Here is an 18937-nt window from a genome sequence, read left to right as displayed (position 1 = left end):
ACATATGAAAGAATGTTACAAATCAACACTAAAACATCTATGTAAAGTTTTATACAGAGAGAGGAAAGGAGAGGAGAGGAGACACAGTTTGGCAGGATATTCTTTAAAATGTTAACAAGCCTGTTTCTTAGTGGTGAAATTTTAGGTAACCTTTTTTTTTTGTAACTTTTTCTACCTTTTGAATTGTGTACTATAAATAGGTAACATTTTTTATAATCATAAAAATGTATTCTGATCCTGAAAAAATATATATGTAACACTGTCTTTCTGAGGGCCTTGTGGGAGGGAGGGTTAGTGAAACAGAAAAGGTGCCGGTGCTTAAAAGGGGGAAGAGTAGCCTTCCAGGGAAGGAGAGAACTCAGTGTGACCCCAAAGGGCTTTGTAAACCTTACTAACAAGGCCAATTGTGTGGAGGAGAAGGGGGGATAAAAAGATACTTCAGACATAGATATAGGTGTAGCAATGTGTGGCTTGAGGGTTCCCCGACCAGGGACTGAACCAGGGCCCTCTGCAGTGAAAGCCCGGAGTCCTAACCACTGGACCGCCAGGGAATAAAAATTTTAAATGAACAACAAACAGGGGAAAGATATTTCTTTTTCTTTTCCCCTATTTTTTGGCTGCGGCATGCAGGATCTTAGTTCCCCAACCAGGGATGGAACCCCTGCCCCCTGCAGCGGAAGTGCGGTCTTAACCACTGGACCGCCAGGTAAGTCCCTTGGTTTTGTTTTGTTTTGTTTTGTTTTTTTTTGCTGTATGCGGGCCTCTCACTGTTGCGGCCTCTCCCGTCGCGGAGCACAGGCTCCGGACGCGCAGGCTCAGCGGCCATGGCTCACGGGCCCAGCCGCTCCGCGGCATGTGGGATCCTCCCAGACGGGGGCACGAACTCGTGTCCCCTGCATCGGCAGGCGGACTCTCAACCACTGCGCCACCAGGGAAGACCCGTTTTTTTTTTTCTTGTTTTTGTTTTTTGGGGTGAGGGGAGAGATTTCTAACAAATATGGCAAGAAGCTCATATAGGCCAATGAGAAAAATATAGAGACCCAGTAATTTTAAGCCCCTAAGACCTGAACAGATGTGATGATCAAGAATATGTATGAACAGACAATTCATGAAGAAGAAATATCCACGTCTAATGAGGTTATGGAAAAAATGTTGAAAAGCATTTGAAATACTGGTAATGTTCCTATTTGCTGGATCCGACCCTTGGTTATATGGGTGTGTTCAGTTTGTGAAAATTCATTGAGCTGAACATCTGAACATGGTGTGTTCACTTTCCTGTATTTATATTATACCCCAAGAATGAAAAAATTTTAAAGCAAGGCATGGATAAACACAAAATAGAGACTGGGTGGGAGGAACAGGGAGAGAGAGGGAGAGAGAGGGAGAGAGAAGCACATAGGTAGATGTAAGTATTGTAATGTTCTCTGTCTTGGATTAGGTGGTGGGTTCGCAAATGTTCATTATATTATAATGCATACTTTGTTTACAAAATAAAAGAAGACCATGCAGGGAAGCAAACTGGACTGAGTGCCCTGCTCCACCAATCACTAGATATGTGATCCTGGCTCGCAGCCTATCTGGCTCAATTTCCTTATCCGTGAAATAGAGGAATGTGAGGATTAAAAATACAGGGACTTCCCTGGTGGCACAGTGGTTAAGAATCCACCTGCCAATGCAGAGGACACGGATTCGAGCCCTCGTCCGGGAAGATCCCACATGCCACGGAGCAACTAAGCCCGTGAGCCACAACTACTGAGCCTGCGCTCTAGAGCCCGCAAGCCACAACCACTGAGCCCATGCACCACAACTACTGAAGCCCGCGTGCCTAGAACCCGTGCTCCGCAACAAGAGAAGCCACCGCAATGAGAAGACTGCGCACCGCAACAGAGTAGACCCCACTTGCAGCAACTAGAGAAGCCCGCGCACAGCAACAAAGACCCAACACAGCCAAAATAAATAAATTTATGTAAAAAAAAAAATACAGTGCATGTGGAATTGCCTAATACTGACCCTGGCAGACTATACGTGCTCAAGACTATACGTGCTCAGTAAACATTAACACGGTTTCCATTTCTCTCACTTGTTAGTGTTATATAGAAACGTCATAAGGTTTTCAGAAAGGAGGAAGCCTTCCAAAAGCTTGTCCCCTGACTGCTACCTTTCTGATTTGCATTCCAATCTTGTCCGTATGGACGGCCATTTAGTACTTACAGAATTTCGTGTCCTAGTGTCTTGAAATGCAAACTTGTATTACAGCGTTAGCATCCTCTCCAGCTGTCCCTTCTGTAAACACTCAGTTGATAAGTGCAAGATCAACAGGTTCGCGTTGGAGGGTCTGTTAATGGAAAGAGCCTGAGGCGGGTGCCTACACCGGTGATCCAGCTCTTGAAGGTGAGAACCCTGAGCGCGCCTTCAGGAAACCCCGCTCTGAGGCTGACCCTCCTACACAGGCCTCCTCGCCTGCAAGTAGCGGAAACCCATCGTGCCCCGATCCAGGAAGATCCCACATGCCGCGGAGCGGCTGGGCCCGTGAGCCATGGCCGCTGAGCCTGTGCGTCCGGAGCCTGTGCTCCGCAACGGGAGAGGCCAAAACAGTGAGAGGCCCGCGTACCGCAAAAAAAAAACAAAACAAGAGGGGGCTTCCCTGGTGGCGCAGTGGTTGAGAGTCCGCCTGTCGATGCAGGGGGACGTGGGTTCGTGCCCCGGTCTGGGAAGATCCCACATGCCGCGGAGCGGCTGGGCCCGTGAGACATGGCCGCTGAGCCTGCGCTCCGCAATGGGAGAGCCCACAACAGTGAGAGGCCCGCGTACCGCCAACAAGAGGGGCAGGGCTGGAGTGGCTAGGGAAAACTGTAACCAGGGTCTCAGCCAGCCCGGGTCTCAGTGCCACCTACCCCGAACCCACGTTCCACTCTCCCCTGCTGGAGCCAGGCTGTCCCCGCTGTGCTGCACCAGACCCTGCAGGGCTCCCTTCGCGCCTGGGAAAAGCCCGCCCTGCCCCCACGAGACTCTGATTGGCCCCGTGGGGTCACGTGCTGCAGGCTTGGACCAGTTAGGTGATGGGAGTGGACGGAGGGTGCGACTGGAATCACTTGGTTGGACAGAGAGAAAGTTGTCCTCTGCCACCCCATTGCTGCAAATTACAGACATGCTAAAAAGAAAAATCACCCCTGTTAAATAATCAATACATAATATAACAGAATATGACATAACTTCTATTAAATTTTGGTGTTATCTTTACCAATTTTACCTTGTCTATGCCTCATATACAAGTTACATTCATTTATCTATCACATACACACGCACACCCAAATGTTTTTGAGTCTTGTTTTTGTACTTAATATTTTAGAAAAAGGATTTCTCTGTATCTTTTAATTTTGTAAAAACCATTTTAATGGCTGTATGCTATTTCATGATGTGATATACCACATTCCATTTACTCATTCCCTAGCTATTACTGCTCTTCAACTTGTAAGCAGATTTTTCTTAATTATAAATAATATATTGACCATATTGTTACATCCATCTTTGTTGGCACTTTGGAGGCATATCTTGCCTTTTTTTCTTTTTTTTTATTGCTAGTGATTTAAAACATTTTCCAAAGGCGTATTAGACATTGGCATTCCTTCTTTGTGAATTCTGTTCCCAGCTTTTACTGGCTCATGTATTCTAATCTTAGATGCCTTAAAACTAGTGGAGGTTCCTGTGTTTTTCTCACTGGCCTATGTGAGCTTCTTGCCGTAACTATTCCAGACATCTCCTCCCTGTTTGTTGTTCTTCTAAATTCTATGTGTGACTCCCTCTGGTTACAACTTCTCCCACTAAGGGTAACCGCTCTCCTGACTTCAAACGGCATAGGTCAGTGTTACCCTCTTTTTTGTATTTTATGTAGGTGGGATCATATGGTATGAATGCATCTGGCTCTATATTTTTGTGAGCCTTAAACTGTCGCATGTGGTCATAGGTTGCTCATTCTCATTGCTGTATACTGCTGAATAGTGTGGAGCCACCATGACTGAGCCATTCTGTTGTTGATGGGCATTTGGGTAATTTTCAGTTTGGGGCTAGTTTTCAGTTTGGGGCTAGTTTTCAGTTTGGGGCTATTATGAATAGTACTGCTGTGAGCAACTTGGCTTTTTTAAGAATATAGTTTAGGGACTTCCCTGGTGGCGCAGTGGTTAAGAATACACCTGCCAATGCAGGGAACACGGGTTCGAGCTCTGATCCGGGAAGATCCCATATACTGCGGAGCACCTGGGCCCGTGAGCCACAACTGCTGAAGCCCGCGCGCCTAGAGTCAGTGCTCCGCAACAAGAGAAGCCACCGCAATGAGAAGGCCGCTCACCGCAACGAAGAGTAGCCCCTGCTCGCCGCAACTAGAGAAAGCCCTCACGCAGCAACGAAGACCCAACGCAACCAAAAATAAATAAAAAGTAAAATAAATTTGTTTTAAAAATTCTTAAAAAAAGAAAAGAATATAGTTTAGGGACTTCCTTGGCGGTCCAGTGGTTAAGACTTCGCCTTCCAATGCAGGGGGTGTGGGTTTGATCCCTGGTCGGGGAGCTAAGACCCCACATGCCTCTCAGCCAAGAAACCAAAACATAAAACAGAAGCAATATTGTAACAAATTTAATACAGACTTTAAACATGGTCCACATCAAAAAAAATCTTTAAAAAAAAGAATATAGTTCCGTAGGTTATCTACTAAATACAAAGGAGAAAAGGTACTTTTTTAGTGGAGAGATCTGGTAGACATCAGATGAACCAATCGATCAAAGTCAGCATCACCAATAAGGGAACAAACTGACAATGTGATACGACGGGAAGGACACATTTGTGTCCCACCCCTGTGGTTTTCTTTCCAAAAATGTTTAACATAAATTTAAAGATTAAACAATCAGACAAATTCAGACTGCGAACACTCTACCAAACATTTGATGCCTGAAGTCATCAAAAATCCAGTGTCATAAAAGACAAGAAGGTCAACTATTCTAGATTAAGAGAGGCTGAAGAGACACGACACCAAATTGAGTCCTAGACTTAAACAATAGCTGACATTATTGGGACAACTGGGGAAATTCAAACACGAACCACATATTAGAAAAAACTATAGTATCTGTTGTATTTCTTAGATGTGATTACGGTATTATGGTTTTATAGGAGAATGTCTTTGTTTTTACTTGATACATGGTGAAGTATTGGTGTGATATGTCACGTCTACAACTACTGAAAGATTCACCACACACACACACACACACACACACACACACACACACACAGACACACACACAGTGAGGTAAAGCAAATGTGACCAAGGATCCTCAGATCCTTAGAGATGAGGTTAAGCATCTATGAAGTTAGAAAATCCTTTCCTCAGGGACCAGGACTGACTGCAAGGCCGTTTCCTGTTGAATTCCTCTTTGACCAAGCTGGTCTGACTCAATGCTGTTCCCTCTGCAGTCAGACAGGTTCCCAACCCTGTGTCTGAGATTTCAAAGCAGTCTATTGCTTCCATCTTCCTTCTAACAAACTTAAAAATTGCACCTAATTTGAAATCAGCACACATTTGCCTCTAGAATGTTCCTCTACATTTGGGGCTGGGGAGAGAGGTTGCTCTTAAAATATAAGCTTCAGGAAGGTAGGATTCATGACTGGCTTGTTCACCATGGTGTCATCAGCATCAAATACCACGCCTGGCACATTGTCAGTGCTCGGGAAAACAAAACATTTAACCAAATGAATGAGAAAATGCATGTCAGTGATCAGACATGCATCTTCACTTAATTATTACCCGTGTGTGTATATTAGTTTGTATGATTGCCTTGTAGTCATGATCACTTTCCTTCTTAGATATATTTCCATGTACTGGCATTAGTTCTTTTTTTTTGGCCACACTGCTGCACCTCAGGCGGAATCTTAGTTCCTCGACCAAGGATCGAACCTGCATCCCCTGCATTGGAAGGGTGGAGTCTTAACCACTGGACCACCTGGGAAGTCCCTGGCATTACATGTGTCATTATATTCTATATTTGTCATTTAGAACTACGTAAATTGTCCATCGTGTTAAGATTCTTGATTAGCCATGCTCTTGTTGTTGGGCATCTAGATGGTTTCCAATTTGTTTTGCTGCTATAAATAGCACTTCTATGAACATTTTTTTTTCTCTTTGGGATTAATGCCTTACAAATTCCCCAAGTGGAATTATGAGGTCAAAGGAGATGAAGTCTTACATATCTAGTTTCTTACATCTTGTCTGAAAGACTGAATGCTAAAAAACTGAACTAATTGGGGCTTCCCTGGTGGCGCAGTGGTTGAGAGTCCGCCTGCCGATGCAGGGGACACGGGTTCGTGCTGCGGCCTGGGAAGATCCCACATGCTGCGGAGCGGCTGGGCCCGTGAGCCATGGCCGCTGAGCCTGCGCGTCCGGAGCCTGTGCTCCGCAACGGGAGAGACCACAACAGTGAGAGGCCCGCGACCCGGGGTGGGGGGGACTACTTTACGTGCTCCAGTCATACATATTAGTTGCCTCGCAGCTCTGCCAAGATTAGGTTTTCTATTTTTACTAGTTTAATTACATATTTTTTAAAGTTGATTTCTTTAATTTCTAGTGATTTTTGCACTTTCTACATGACAACCTGCCAGCTGAATTTTCTCATGATCAGCTGTAAATTGAAACTAAAAATGTTAAATTATAATCCTGTTGTCCAATACCATTTACAAGTACAGATTCATTTTCCCATTAGTGTGTTGCTCCTGGTGTGTCTTACATTAAGTCCTTATAACAGTCTAAGTCTACTTTTGAAATGTATTCCGGTCCACTGGACTTTTTTTCTGTTTATTTTAATTCAATGCCATATGTTTTTCATGATTGTGACATCATCTAAAACTCTGGAAACTCATTGCCTTTCTACTACTACAAACTCATTGCCTTTCCACTACTACAAACAAAATTCTCATCACAAGAAAAAAACTTTGTAAAGATGTGAGGTGATGGATGTTAACATTGTGGAGATCATTTTGCAATACATACAGATATCAAATCATTATGTGTACACTTTAAACTCAATACAATGTTATATGTCAATTACATTCATTAAAACTGGTGGGGGGGGGGAGCTCTTTGGAACACCTGTCTTTTTTTGTTTGGTTCAATAAATATTTACTAAATGACAGTGTCCAAGGCTGGAAGCTGTGCAGGGTTGACAAAGCCCTGCCCCAGAGGTGCTCACAGTCTGGGAGGGGAGGAAGGGGCTCCACCAGGCAGGCGGCAGCAATGAAATGGAAAAGGAGTCTGGGGAGAAAGTCTACTTCCAGCTGAGGCTGCAGGTATGAGCGGGGACCCAGAGCCACACCTGCGGAGCCAGGCGTTCCTGGCCAAGAGAAAAGCGGGAGTGGGGGCTTCACTGGGCAGGACTCAGGGCATCTGAATTTGACTTGCTCAAGGGTTTGAAAAGAAAGGCTGGAACCTGACCATGGAAGGCCTCAAATTCTCAATTCAACTCTGTTCTGTTGGCGATTAAATCCGCCCTCTTGGATCACAAATCTGGCAACAATGTGGGCTCTGGACTGAGGATGGAAGCCAGGAGGCAGAGACTGCAGATGCAAACCACGTCACAGAGGCCAGAGGGAAAGAAAATTTTCAAACAGTGTCCATCAATAGGCAAGCAGCTTAAAAAAAAAAAAAAAAGAACAGTACATCCTTCCTACCAACTACTGAGCACCATTAAGTATGGCACAGCTCTGAAGCCATTGGAAATGCCATGAATATTATTAAATAAAATGTATTGTATTATACAGTATAAAACGTGGTTCTGTTTGTGTAAAAGGAGTATTTATATGGGTGTATATGCATAAAGAACAGAAGATCACGCCGTTTAAAAAACTACTGACAGGGCTTCCCTGGTGGCGCAGTGGTTGAGAGTCCGCCTGCCGATGCAGGGGACACGGGTTCGTGCCCCGGTCCGGGAGGATCCCACATGCCGCGGAGCAGCTGGGCCCGTGAGCCATGGCCGCTGAGCCTGCGCGTCCGGAGCCTGTGCTCTGCAACGGGAGAGGCCACGACAGTGAGAGGCCCGCATACCACAAAAAAAACAAAACAAAAAAAAAACTACTGACAGTGGTTACTGTTAGGGTGCGTGTGGAGGGAAGGGAGGACCTCAGATTTTTTACATGTTACCCCTGTATGGTCTGACCGTTTTCCACCGAGCATGCATCATTAAAACTGAGGCTATCTCAGGGTAGTAGCCTCAGTTTTAATGATGCATGCTCTAATGGACTTGAGGATATGGGGAGGGGGAAGGGTAAGCTGTGACAAAGCGAGAGAGTGGCATGGACATATATACACTACCAAACGCAAAATAGATAGCTAGTGGGAAGCAGCCGCATGGCACAGGGAGATCAGTTCCGTGCTTTGTGACCACCTGGAGGGGTGGGATAGGGAAGGTTGGGAGGGAGGGAGACACAAGAGGGAAGAGATATGGGAACATATGCATCTGTATAACTGATTCACTTTGTTATAAAGCAGAAACTAACACACCATTGTAAAGCAATTATACTCCAATAAAGATGTAAAAAAAAACCAACTGAGGCTAACAACAGCACCCATGCTGCAAGGTGAGCGCTGCAAAGGGGCACTGCACTTAGTAATTAGGAAGCCTAATTACCAGGACCGCTGGGAGGCAACTCTGTAGGAGGCAGGTTACGGTGAGGCAGGATGACTGGCGGCTCCGTGTGCACTGAAAGGGCAGAGTCCAGGGAACTCAGCTCTGAAAGGAAGTTTAGCTGAAGAAGCTTCATGATGAAGAGAAGCAAAAAAAGGAGGGAAGTAAATTGAGGGGCCTAAGGGATAAGGACAGCTGAGGATGGATTTTTTTTTTTCTTTAGGATTTAAATTTACTTTCAGAAAAAGTATGGTTACTTTTTGGCCCTTATGGTATGTCATCAAGCAGTAAAGGGTTATCAAAGACCTACTCTGATTAAAAATAAAAGTGGCTGTAGTTAGGGCTTTGTATGTTGAGGATTGTGTTTCTTTCATGTTTAAGTCCCTTGATATTCATGTTTTCTCTTCCTAATAATAATAAAAATAGCAATAATTTAATATTATTTGTTAAGAAGTGACTGTGTCCAGCACTGTACCACGTAACTCATACATATATTGTCATTTCTTACGATATCCCTACGAGGGGCTATTATTTTATTTTTCCCATTTTACAAATGAAGAAACTTGAGCCTCTGCCCGAGGTCACGCAGCTGGCGAGTGGCGTTAATTACAGCCCCACCGACCCTGTCCTGATTTACATCTGAGCCTGAGGAGGCGGGGCGTTCCCAGCCACGCCCCCTCCAGCCTCAGTCTACAGTGGGGAGCGCCGTGTCCGCCTCCCCTTCCAAACACTTTCTGAGGATGTCAGGAGAGGCTGGGAAACTGGCTTCTTGTTTTTCCCTGTAGGAGCTCCAGGCCCACCACGGCAGCTTCTCACCATGTCCTTCTAGAAGTGACCCCCAAGAAAAAGAGAAAAAAGGCAGCCCCTCCCTTCTGGGGTTTACCCCCGTGTTCGCCCTCTGTGAGCTTGTGTCCCTTTAGCCCAGGTGAGCCCAAGAGGCGGTGACCAGGACCCCTCGGTGTCCTTCTCAGGATCCTGAGTCTGGAAGGAAGGGGCAGTGGCAGCCAGGCAAGAAGAGAGGAAGGGCATTCCAGGCAGAGGGAGCAGTGTGTGCAAAGGCCTACGGGAGGGCGAGCAGTGACGGTTCAGGGAGGAAGGCGCAGCGCGCTAAGGGGGAGGGCAGGGAATAGGCGTGGGGGGCTGGGTGACAGGGAAGAAGCTGAGGTTTCAGAGCCATCATCCTGCAACACAACCAAGGCTTTTGCGGGGGCAGGATGCACAGTCAGAGGTACTCAAGTGGGGCGGGGAGAGCTGAGGAGAGGCAGAGAGCCTGGGCCCAGCCAGGCAGGATGGAAGGAGTCTACACGCTCAAGGGGCTCGGGAGAGGGGACAGAGGGTCCAAAGAAGAGGGGGAAGGGCAGGAAAGAAACTAACCACTGGACTTGCACATGGAGCCACAGGTGGGGGACCAACCCGACGTGTCCTCTAAGGCTGGAGCTGGCTGATGCCACAGATGCCACTACACAGCCTTCATTCCCTCTGCCTTTTCAGGACACAGCCCCTAGCTGAGGAGTGACTGGGATCTGCAGTGCCCAGGGTGAGTTCCAAGAGCTGCATCACTGCTCAAAGGCCCCCCCGACCCCAGATTTATAGGATCCAGTCATAGGAAAGTGGCACCCCGTCATCTCATGAAGGACTAAACCGGAAGGAACACTTCCTGTCAGCAAAGCCCAGGCCCTCCAAGTCCAGGGACCCCCAAAGGGGGTGCAGGGGAGGTGGGCTCACAAGAACAGGCCGCAGTCACTCCTTCCCGCAGCACCGCACAGGCTCGGTAAACATCCTGTGACTGACTGGATGAACAAATACGAATCCCTGACCGCAGGGAAGCGGGGCTCCTCCTCCATCGGGCCCCTTCAGTCCCTCAGGAGCAGGCACCTCAGACCCCCGAGGATACTGAGGGGGGCTCCGTCCCGGCGTCTGGGGCCCCTGGGGCTGGGGAAGAGACAAGCACCCAGACAGCTGGGGCGTAACAGAGGGCCGCCCCCTTCCCGGGGCTCCTCTCAGGGGGACACATTGCGAGGATGTTCTGACGGACTTGGGGCTTTGGGGGAAAGCCCCGAAAGCAGAAGTCTCCACCTTTCCTAACACACACTCTGGTGAAGTTCATTTCATGGAGACGCACGGTGGTCTGGTACCTAAGTGCTCAGGCTCAGGAGCCACACCTGAATCTCGCTTTCGCCTCTTTCTAGCCGTGTGTTCTCGCGCACACGACTTAACGTCGCCAGTCTGTTGACCGGCAGTGTGTGAGATGGGTGATGACACATCCCAGGGTTGTGAGAGGCGGAAGAGCCTTTGTCCTGCAGTATGCCACACAGCGCCCAGAGCATGCAGAATGGGAGCCACTGCTGTTACCACTTCATCCCTCTGAAGGGTGCCACAGGGCGCCTGTCTAACGCTTAAATGAGTGGTGAATCCACATGAATGCTCTTCTGAGAAGTCCATGGTGCTTCTGAAATCATCTCACCGGCCCAAACCAACCCTACCCTGCAGGCATCAGGAAACCGATGAGATTTCCCTATTGTGAACAATGGGGACCAAGACCCTGGCCTCCTCCTCCCCTGCCTGCACCCTCACCTCGTCCAGGTCAACCCAGCAGAGGACTGGATCTCAGCACTAACCGCAGCTCAGCCGGGCACTATCTCAGCCCTGGCAGCTCACAGAAGGCAAGCGGCTGGAGAAAGGATGACTGGGTGGAGGGGCAGTAAGAAAGCTCTCAGCTCCATGACTCACCAGGATCTGGGCCAGAAGCGCAGGCCATCTGTGCGGCTGACTGGCAGCAGCAGCAAGTACCTGCTGCCTTTCCAAAGGGGCGCCTCCCTCCCTGTCCTTCAGACAGACAGCAGGGTCTGTCCCCACAGCAACCCGTCCTTCAGACAGCAGCGTCTGTCCCCACAGCAAGATCTCCCAAGGTCTCCTCACTCCTGGACCTGGATATCTGATGCCTGGGGCTCCCAGCAACCCTCTTTCCAATCTGCACCTCATTCCTCTGGTCAGAAGCTCCCAGGGGTTCTCCAGGGCTCCCCACCGCCGGCCAGCAAGTTGCTCCCCCACTTTGGCCTCCCGGAAAGCTGGCCAGTTTCCTCTTCGCTCGAGCTTCTCCCCCACCCCACTCAGGAGCTCTCCACCTCAGCCCAGCAAGCTTCCACAGAATCCCCCGCACCGTCCAGGCTGCCTTGCCGGTCTCGCCCTCTCTGCTCCCCTCCCCGCGTCTGCAAAGCCTGGTCCCTCCCAGCCTCCTTCCCGAAGGCCTTGGTGACCCCGTGCCCCACACAGTTTCTTCGGCTTCTCTAAGGACGCAACTTACACCTCCCCTGTACCTTCCCTCCTCCCCAAGTAGTTGGCTCAGCATGGAGCAGTGAAGGATACAAAAATGCATCAACACTGCAATTCACAAAGAGGTCTTCCAGCCACAAGCTTTGCCGGGCACCCCTCTGGGTACTCCACAGCCGGTGGAGAAAAGATGGACTCTGCTATTCCACACCAAGAAGGCGCTGCTGCCCTGCCGCCCCCAAGGGGCTCTGCGGTGCCCCATCCTCTCCCCTACTGGTGGTCAGAAAGCCACCACGTGCACGTCACCCCCAGGGTAAGTTTCACCCCAGCAGCACTGGCCTGCCAAGCCGAATCCTATCTCCCACGAGCACTTCCTGGGGCCATCTGGAGCCCGGTGCTGATAAATTCTTCCCAGTGACCACCTGATTCGTCAGGTACAGGGGGATGAGGAAAGAATTCGGCTAGAAGAGGAGTATTCTGGGCAGAGGGAACAGGGCAGGGACAGTACCTGCAACAATTTCAACATCCTCTTGCTCAGCTGCTGCTCTGGAGACCAGGCTATCCCCGCCCCACCCCCGTCCTCATCTCCAGCTCCCCTCCATCCACCCCTGCCCACACCTAAGCTTCTCTGGGGTGATCAATGCATTGCCCTGGGGACTGGCCTCTCGGAGGCTATGGGGGATACAAGCCCAGGGACACAGCCTGAGGAAGGGCAAGCGGGGCCTGGAGGAGACGCAGAGGCAGAGGGCCACTCCAGGCATCCTCCCTGACCTGGCCTCTCACCAGACATTTCCAGCTCCCTCTGTCAAAGGCTCCATAGGGGAAAAGGCCGAGTCAGCACTCTGGCCACAGCTCTCCCAGGGCCTGGCTTTACAATGTGCTCTGGGGCTCTTGGAATAGCCATGCTCCTCCACCCCTCCCACCCAGCCTGCCTTCACAGAGGAGTGAGATGCAGGGAGGCAGGGGAACAGCCTGGGTGCCTGGACCTGCAGTGGATAGGGAGGTACTTCCTGGTTTGTGTTTGCCTGACATTCAGTTCCGGGTGGGTCTGGAATTCAGCAGAGGGTCTCTGCCCGGTGTGAATATGCATCACCCGGCCCCCACCTCTCCCATTGGCACAATCGGGCACAATCAGGGCAGATACGTGTCTTGGTCGCCTACATGACGCCATCAGTGGGGCAGGCCAACCCAGCAAGCACTGGCTGTGGCTGGAGGCCCCAGATCCTCCATGGCGCTGTCTGGACTTGGCACAAAACTGCACACGCTGCACTAACTGTCCCCTTTCACTCAGCCCCCTCCCCAAATGAAACATAAAGCAAGACCAAGCTTTACAGGCCCAGCAATGGGGCTGTAATAACCACACTCCCTGGCAGCTCCAGCTCTGACTCCTGCGAGCCCCCCAGGAAGCAGATCTTTCCCTTTCCCTCTGGAATTCCTGGTGAGAGGTCTGTCTGTCCCCACACTTCACTGTCATCCTTTGAAAGACCAGCAGAAAGAATGCACAGCTTCTGGTTTTTGTTTTCTGTCGGGTGGGTTTTTGCATCTTTAGCAGCTTTCTTGCCGCCCAAGATCTGTCCCTTCTGGAGGGGTGCCAGCTTGGCCAGAGCCGCCCACACAACACTACACCACACACACACGCACACCGTGCCCAGCCTGTCGCTGCATCCTCCTGATGGCACAAAACTGCCCCACAGAGCTGCGTTCAACTGGTGCGGATGCCGCATGCCACAGGCTGTCCTTGAAGACAGTGTGGAAAAGAAAATACAAACATCCCCGAGGTGCCGGTAAAGGCAAACAAGCCCTTACGAATAATTCAAAAACAACAGTAATGCATCGGTCCTGGAGCAAAGCAAGGAGCCCGGCCTGGAGCCTCCTCTGGTTTCGTCGGACGCGCCCTGCCTGTCCCCGGGCCCAGGGCAGGGCCGGCGCCGGGTGGTCCCAGAGGGCGGGCGCGGGGGTCCTCCCGGAGTCCGCCCTCTTCCTCCGAGGCGGCTCGAGACCCCCGGGCTCCCCTCCCCCGCCGCCCGCCGCCCGCCACATCTGGTTCCACTCAGGTCCTCCCCCCACCTCCAGGCGCGCTCCTCCTCCCTTCTCCCCCGCTTTCAGAAAAGCGGAAACGATTTTTTAAAACCCAGTCACACACGCACACGCACACGCGCGCACACACACACACACACACACACACTTCTGGGGGGAAAAAAAAAAAGGAGGGAAAAGTCGGGAGAGGCCCGCTCCCCGGCGCTCCCCCCGCCCGCCCCCGAAGTTGGCCAAGCTGGCAGCGCCTTACCCGAGAGGGCAGCGGCGGCGGCCCCGGGGCGGCCGAGGTGCAGACCCCCGAGGAGCAGGGCGCAGCGCAGCAGGTGACGAGGCCAGGGCGCGGGGGCCGGCCGGCCGGGCCCCATGCCCGCGGCGTGGCGCTAGGGGACGCAGGGACCGAGGGCGCACAGGCGCGGCGCGCGGTGGCGGCCCCGGCGCTGGGCTGTGGTGACCGCCCGCGAGGGGCTCGCGTCTTCCTCCGGGTCGGGAAGAAGTGATGCCTCCCGGGGCGAGGAGGGGAGGAGGAGGGAAGGAGGCAGGCCGGGCGGAGGGAGGGCGGAGGGAGGAGCGCAGAACCCGGGAGGAGGGTTTGAGGGGCAGAGGGGAAGGGAAGCGGGCAGCGTGGGAGGGAAAGGGGAGGAGGAGCGGGCGGGCGCGGGGCCGGGGCCCGGGCCCGAGAGAGAGCGCCGAGAGGGAGAGGAAGGGGAGGCGGGAGAGAAGGATCCGCGGGGTCGAGGAGGACCCCGGCGTGCACTCTTTCTCTCGCTCTCCGCTTCCCTGTCTCCCCGCCTCGCCTTCCCTCTCTGTCCGGGCCTGGAGCCCCAGACGCTGCGTCACAACTCCCCGGCTGGCGCGGGCGGGGAAGCAACTGCAAAACTTTCAGCAAACTTCACCGCGTGGCGGGACGTGGGCTGCACCGCCCGACTGGGCGGGGCGGCGGCGCGCGGCTGACCCAGGCGGCCAGACCCCGGCCCCTGGCACCCCCTCTGTCCCGCTCCTTTCTGCCCAAGTCTCCAGCCGCCAAGCGTCCGCTACCTCCGCGCCTAGGAGGACCCCCTCCCCCGGTCTGATGGGGAAGGGGCGGAGCCCAGGGCTCGGCCACCCAGGCAAAGATTGGGGGAGGAGGAGGCACGGTCCCTGTGCCCTGTGCGGGAGGGCAAACACTTGCAAGTGTTGTTTTAGCATTTGCGTGTCCCGCGTGTCTGCGTCTCTGGCGCAAAGCGGTGTTAGTGCTTTTGCTAGATGGGGCTGTATCCAGAAACCCAGGTAAAATCCGTCCACTGGACGTCCCGGAAGACAGACATCATCACTCTCACCAGCAACCTGACTGCTGACGGGTCGCAAAGGACCAAATGGAAATTTCATAAAAGAGAAGACAAGCCACAGCTATTTCGTATTATGCAACAGGTCACTGCAGCGCAGAGCACTGAACTGAGAGGATGTTAAGAGTCCAGCCCCACCTCTGATTCCCTGAGCGAGCTTGAAAAAGTTACTTGGGACGTCTGGGCTCACAGCCGGCCCGAGACATTTAGACACCCTAATGCGAAGAAGATTCACATTCTCCCACCACGAGTAATCAAATAAAAACACTATGAAACTGTAATATAAATTTTGTTTCCTGTACTGTCCACCTCAGTGCTATTTTTGGAAATAACAGATTCAATGTTTTTTCTTTTTACTACCCTTGCCTTGGGTAAATCTTTCCCCATCGCTGCAATGAGGGTATGGGGCCAAATATGCTCACTAGCTCTTTCCATCCCTGCTGGGCTGAGATTCTTCGCAAATATCGACCTAGAGGCTGCAGGACCCCAAAGTGAGCGCCCACTAAAATCCCCTAGAGTCCCCTGGGAAGATTCCTACTCTCCACACTTTGGCCCTAAAAAATGGTTAGCAGTCAGGCCAGCAAAGCCCTTGGCACTCCACAGCTAGCTTGGGCAGGTCTGACAGACCTAAGTCCCTTCTGGTGACTGCCTTCACTGCCCTTTAGCACACATCTTGATGTGGCATGTCCTGGGATCCCAGCGCTCTGCGGGTTATTGACCACGCTGGGGCTGCCTCCAAGATCATCCTCTTGGTGCCCCCTTTCTCACATTATTTACAAGGGGGTTCAGGATTTGCCAGCTTCAGCTTCAGCTAAGCTGCCCTTTCTTCCTGTCTGAGCAGCTAAAACACAGGAAGCGTCTTCTCTAAGTCATCTGACAGGCTTCTACCTGCTTGCTTATCTCTGGATGTGCTGGCCACAGTTCTCACCAAGGAGTCCCCTTGCCGCTGGAAGGGAACTCGGGCAGGGCTCCCAAGGAGCCCTCCAAATTCTGGAACAGGGTTGGATCTCTCTTCCCCACCAGCCCAAGCAGGTTTGGGCATTCCTCCCACCAGGAGGGCGGAAGCTGACTACCTGACATCACCAGTGAATCACGTGGGTCCAGAAAGTCCACCACTGGCCAGCACGGTGCCCTGAGCGCCCAGTACCCAAGAGATGCTCTCATTTCTTCGTTCACCATTCAACAAGCACTGGTGGCTAGCCCTGGGCTAGCTGCTGGGGAACAACGACGAGCAGAGTCGCAGTCCTAGAAGAGTCTTGTTTAGTGGGGAAAATGACACAATTTTTGCCATATTCCAGGCAGAGAAGACTGCCACGAAAGGGCTGAGGAGCACGGAAGTATGTTGCGCTACTAGGAGGGGCAGATGTTTGTTCAAGTCTCTGAGGCCCTGTTCTAGTCTCTGCCGAGGGTGAGGCTTCCTACTCCAGCGTGCCAGGGTTACGCATTGTATTCTGCTGATCGTCTGGGCCCACATCCGTGGCCACCATCTGTCTTAGATCTTCAGCTTGCAGGGCAGAGAGCCAGCGACGTCTGGGCGATTCTCCCTGTGGAGAGTCCAGCCCAGTCCCCCACCGCTTAAAGATCTTGTGCAGGATCAGTTGTCAGTGGAAGGTGGTCACAGTCTGCAGGAGTGTTGGGTGTTGTGAGGAGGTTGGGGCTTTCAGAGGGACCCCCTCATCAGCACCCAGAACCTCATCTACTTCCAAAGAAGGGTCAGTGTCCTCTGTGCCTACTGCCTCCTCACCGTTCCTGTTAAAGCTCAAACAGCCATTTGTTGAGGGCCTACTGTGTCCCAGGCATCAGGCAGGGTGCTGGGGACTTAGCCAGTCCAGGAGATTTTTGCCAAGTTGATATTCACTATAATGGAATCGATACTGAGAAATGGCTCTCCCTCAGCAGCAAAGGCACTGTGGGTCTGCTGATCTCATCAGAACCAGTTTAGAGGAAGGAGCACAGACTCTGGAGTCAGAGAGACCTGAGTTAGAATCCTGACCTTCCCAGTTACTTGCTTTGTGACATGCAGTGAGTTACTGAAGCTCTCATTGAGGTCACAATTCATATTTGTAAACGAGGTAGCAATTCCTATCTTGTCCTGAGAATGAAATATTTTGTGCAAAGGGAGGGCATGGCCCCTAGATAAAGACATTCAGGAAACGTCAGTACCCTCCCTGCTTCCCATCTTCCTCTGCTGTTTGGACATCAGGGTTATCTCCCTTACTCCCTACCCTGCACCCTGCCTACCTTTCGACCCCACCCCACCGGCCACGAGAGCTGCACAGGTCAGTTTGATCAGGATTGCAACACGATGTTTTCCTTTGCCTGAGAGAACAAGACAACCTCCCCACCTGCTCTGAACATCTATCTCCATGTTTAACTGTACGTAAAAATGGTGTTCTGAAGTGTAAACTAAACCGGGTAGAAGCAGCTCTCTGCCCGCTTCTGCTGGCCAATAAACACATGTCCAGAAGTAGTGGGACGAGGCCAGGCCTGGGGGTCGGACTTGAGCTGGAATTCCAGTTCAGCCACCCACTATCCAGGTGCCCTCCAGGCAAGTCACTTCCCTTCTGAGTCTCAGGAGCCCTTTGACAGACAAGTTATGGGATCATTACTCACTGTGCTTAGGGTTCCTCTTGTATTCGTCTCTTCTTCCCTGGTTCTGGACCTCAGCAGCCTCTCCGGCCAGAGGGTGCCCAGGGGAGCAGAGCCCATGGACACTCCTGGCAGCCGGGCCTACAACAAAAGCTTAGGAGAAAGGAACACAAGGCAGGAAGAACGCAACTGGATGGCCAAGTAGAATAGGAGAACATAAATAAAGGAAAGAGGGACTTCCCTGGTGGTCCAGTGGTTAAGAATCCACCTTCCAATGCAGGGGACGCAGGTTTGATACCTGGTCGGGGAACTAAGATCCCACATGCCACCGGGCAACTAAGCCTGCACGCCCCAACTACTGAGCCCACACGCTCTGGAGCCCACGTGCCACAACTAGAGAGAAGCCTGTGTGCTGCAACTAAGACCCGACGCAGCCAAATAAATATTTTTTAAAAAGAGTTTGATCAACTAAAGGCTCTGGCTAATTAGGTGGCAAAATCTGATGAAAGAAAGAAAAAGAAAGGGAAGAGAAGAGAAAAGAAAAGAAAAAAGAAAAGAAAGACAAGGTCAGTCCTTACCTGAGGCAACTAGGCTAAGGGGGTATGAGCCCCAAGGAGCATCTAAAACTTTCCCCACCCTGCACCTTTCCAAGCCAGGGGAAAATCTGGCCAAGCCTGGGGCTGGTCTGGGCAGATCCCAACCCTTCCGCCTTCTCCCTGGGCTCCTGCACCTCAAACCCTTGGCTCTCCACTCAGGCAATCTGCCCTTTGAGTCCCCCCTTGTCCGCAGCACTGAGGACCAGAGACGGAAGGAAGAAGGCAGGCTTGGGGTTCAGACACACCCAAGTTTCAAGGTTTGGCTCCACCTCATCCAGCTGCATGATCTTGGGACAGTTAACCTAAAAGAACTATTATTTCTCCCAGGACTTCCCGGGTGGCACAGTGGTTAAGAACCTGCCTGCCAATGCAGGGGACACAGGTTCGAGCCCTGGTCCGGGAAGATCCCACATGCTGCAGAGTGACTAAGCCCACGCGCCACAACTACTGAGCCCGCATGCCA

The 18937-nt window shown here is 51.6% G+C and overlaps 1 protein-coding gene across 2 annotated transcripts in view; it reads right to left on the bottom strand.

Annotated features, from left to right (window-relative positions):
- Positions 1-15271, bottom strand: part of MRC2 (mannose receptor C-type 2) — a 55619-nt gene extending 40348 nt beyond the window's left edge. For both annotated transcript variants that reach the window (XM_079904178.1, XM_079904177.1), the window contains exon 1: positions 14218-15271. In XM_079904178.1, coding sequence (XP_079760304.1) covers positions 14218-14332 — 115 coding nt within the window. In that variant the 5' untranslated portion in view covers positions 14333-15271. The remainder of the gene's footprint in view (positions 1-14217) is intronic.
- Positions 15272-18937: the final 3666 nt, after the last annotated feature.

This window comes from Stenella coeruleoalba, assembly GCF_951394435.1.
Source record: "Stenella coeruleoalba genome assembly, chromosome: 19".
Taxonomy (NCBI): domain Eukaryota; kingdom Metazoa; phylum Chordata; class Mammalia; order Artiodactyla; family Delphinidae; genus Stenella; species Stenella coeruleoalba.
The sequence above is the reverse complement of the archived record's forward strand: the minus strand, read 5'-3'. Positions and strand labels throughout refer to the sequence as shown.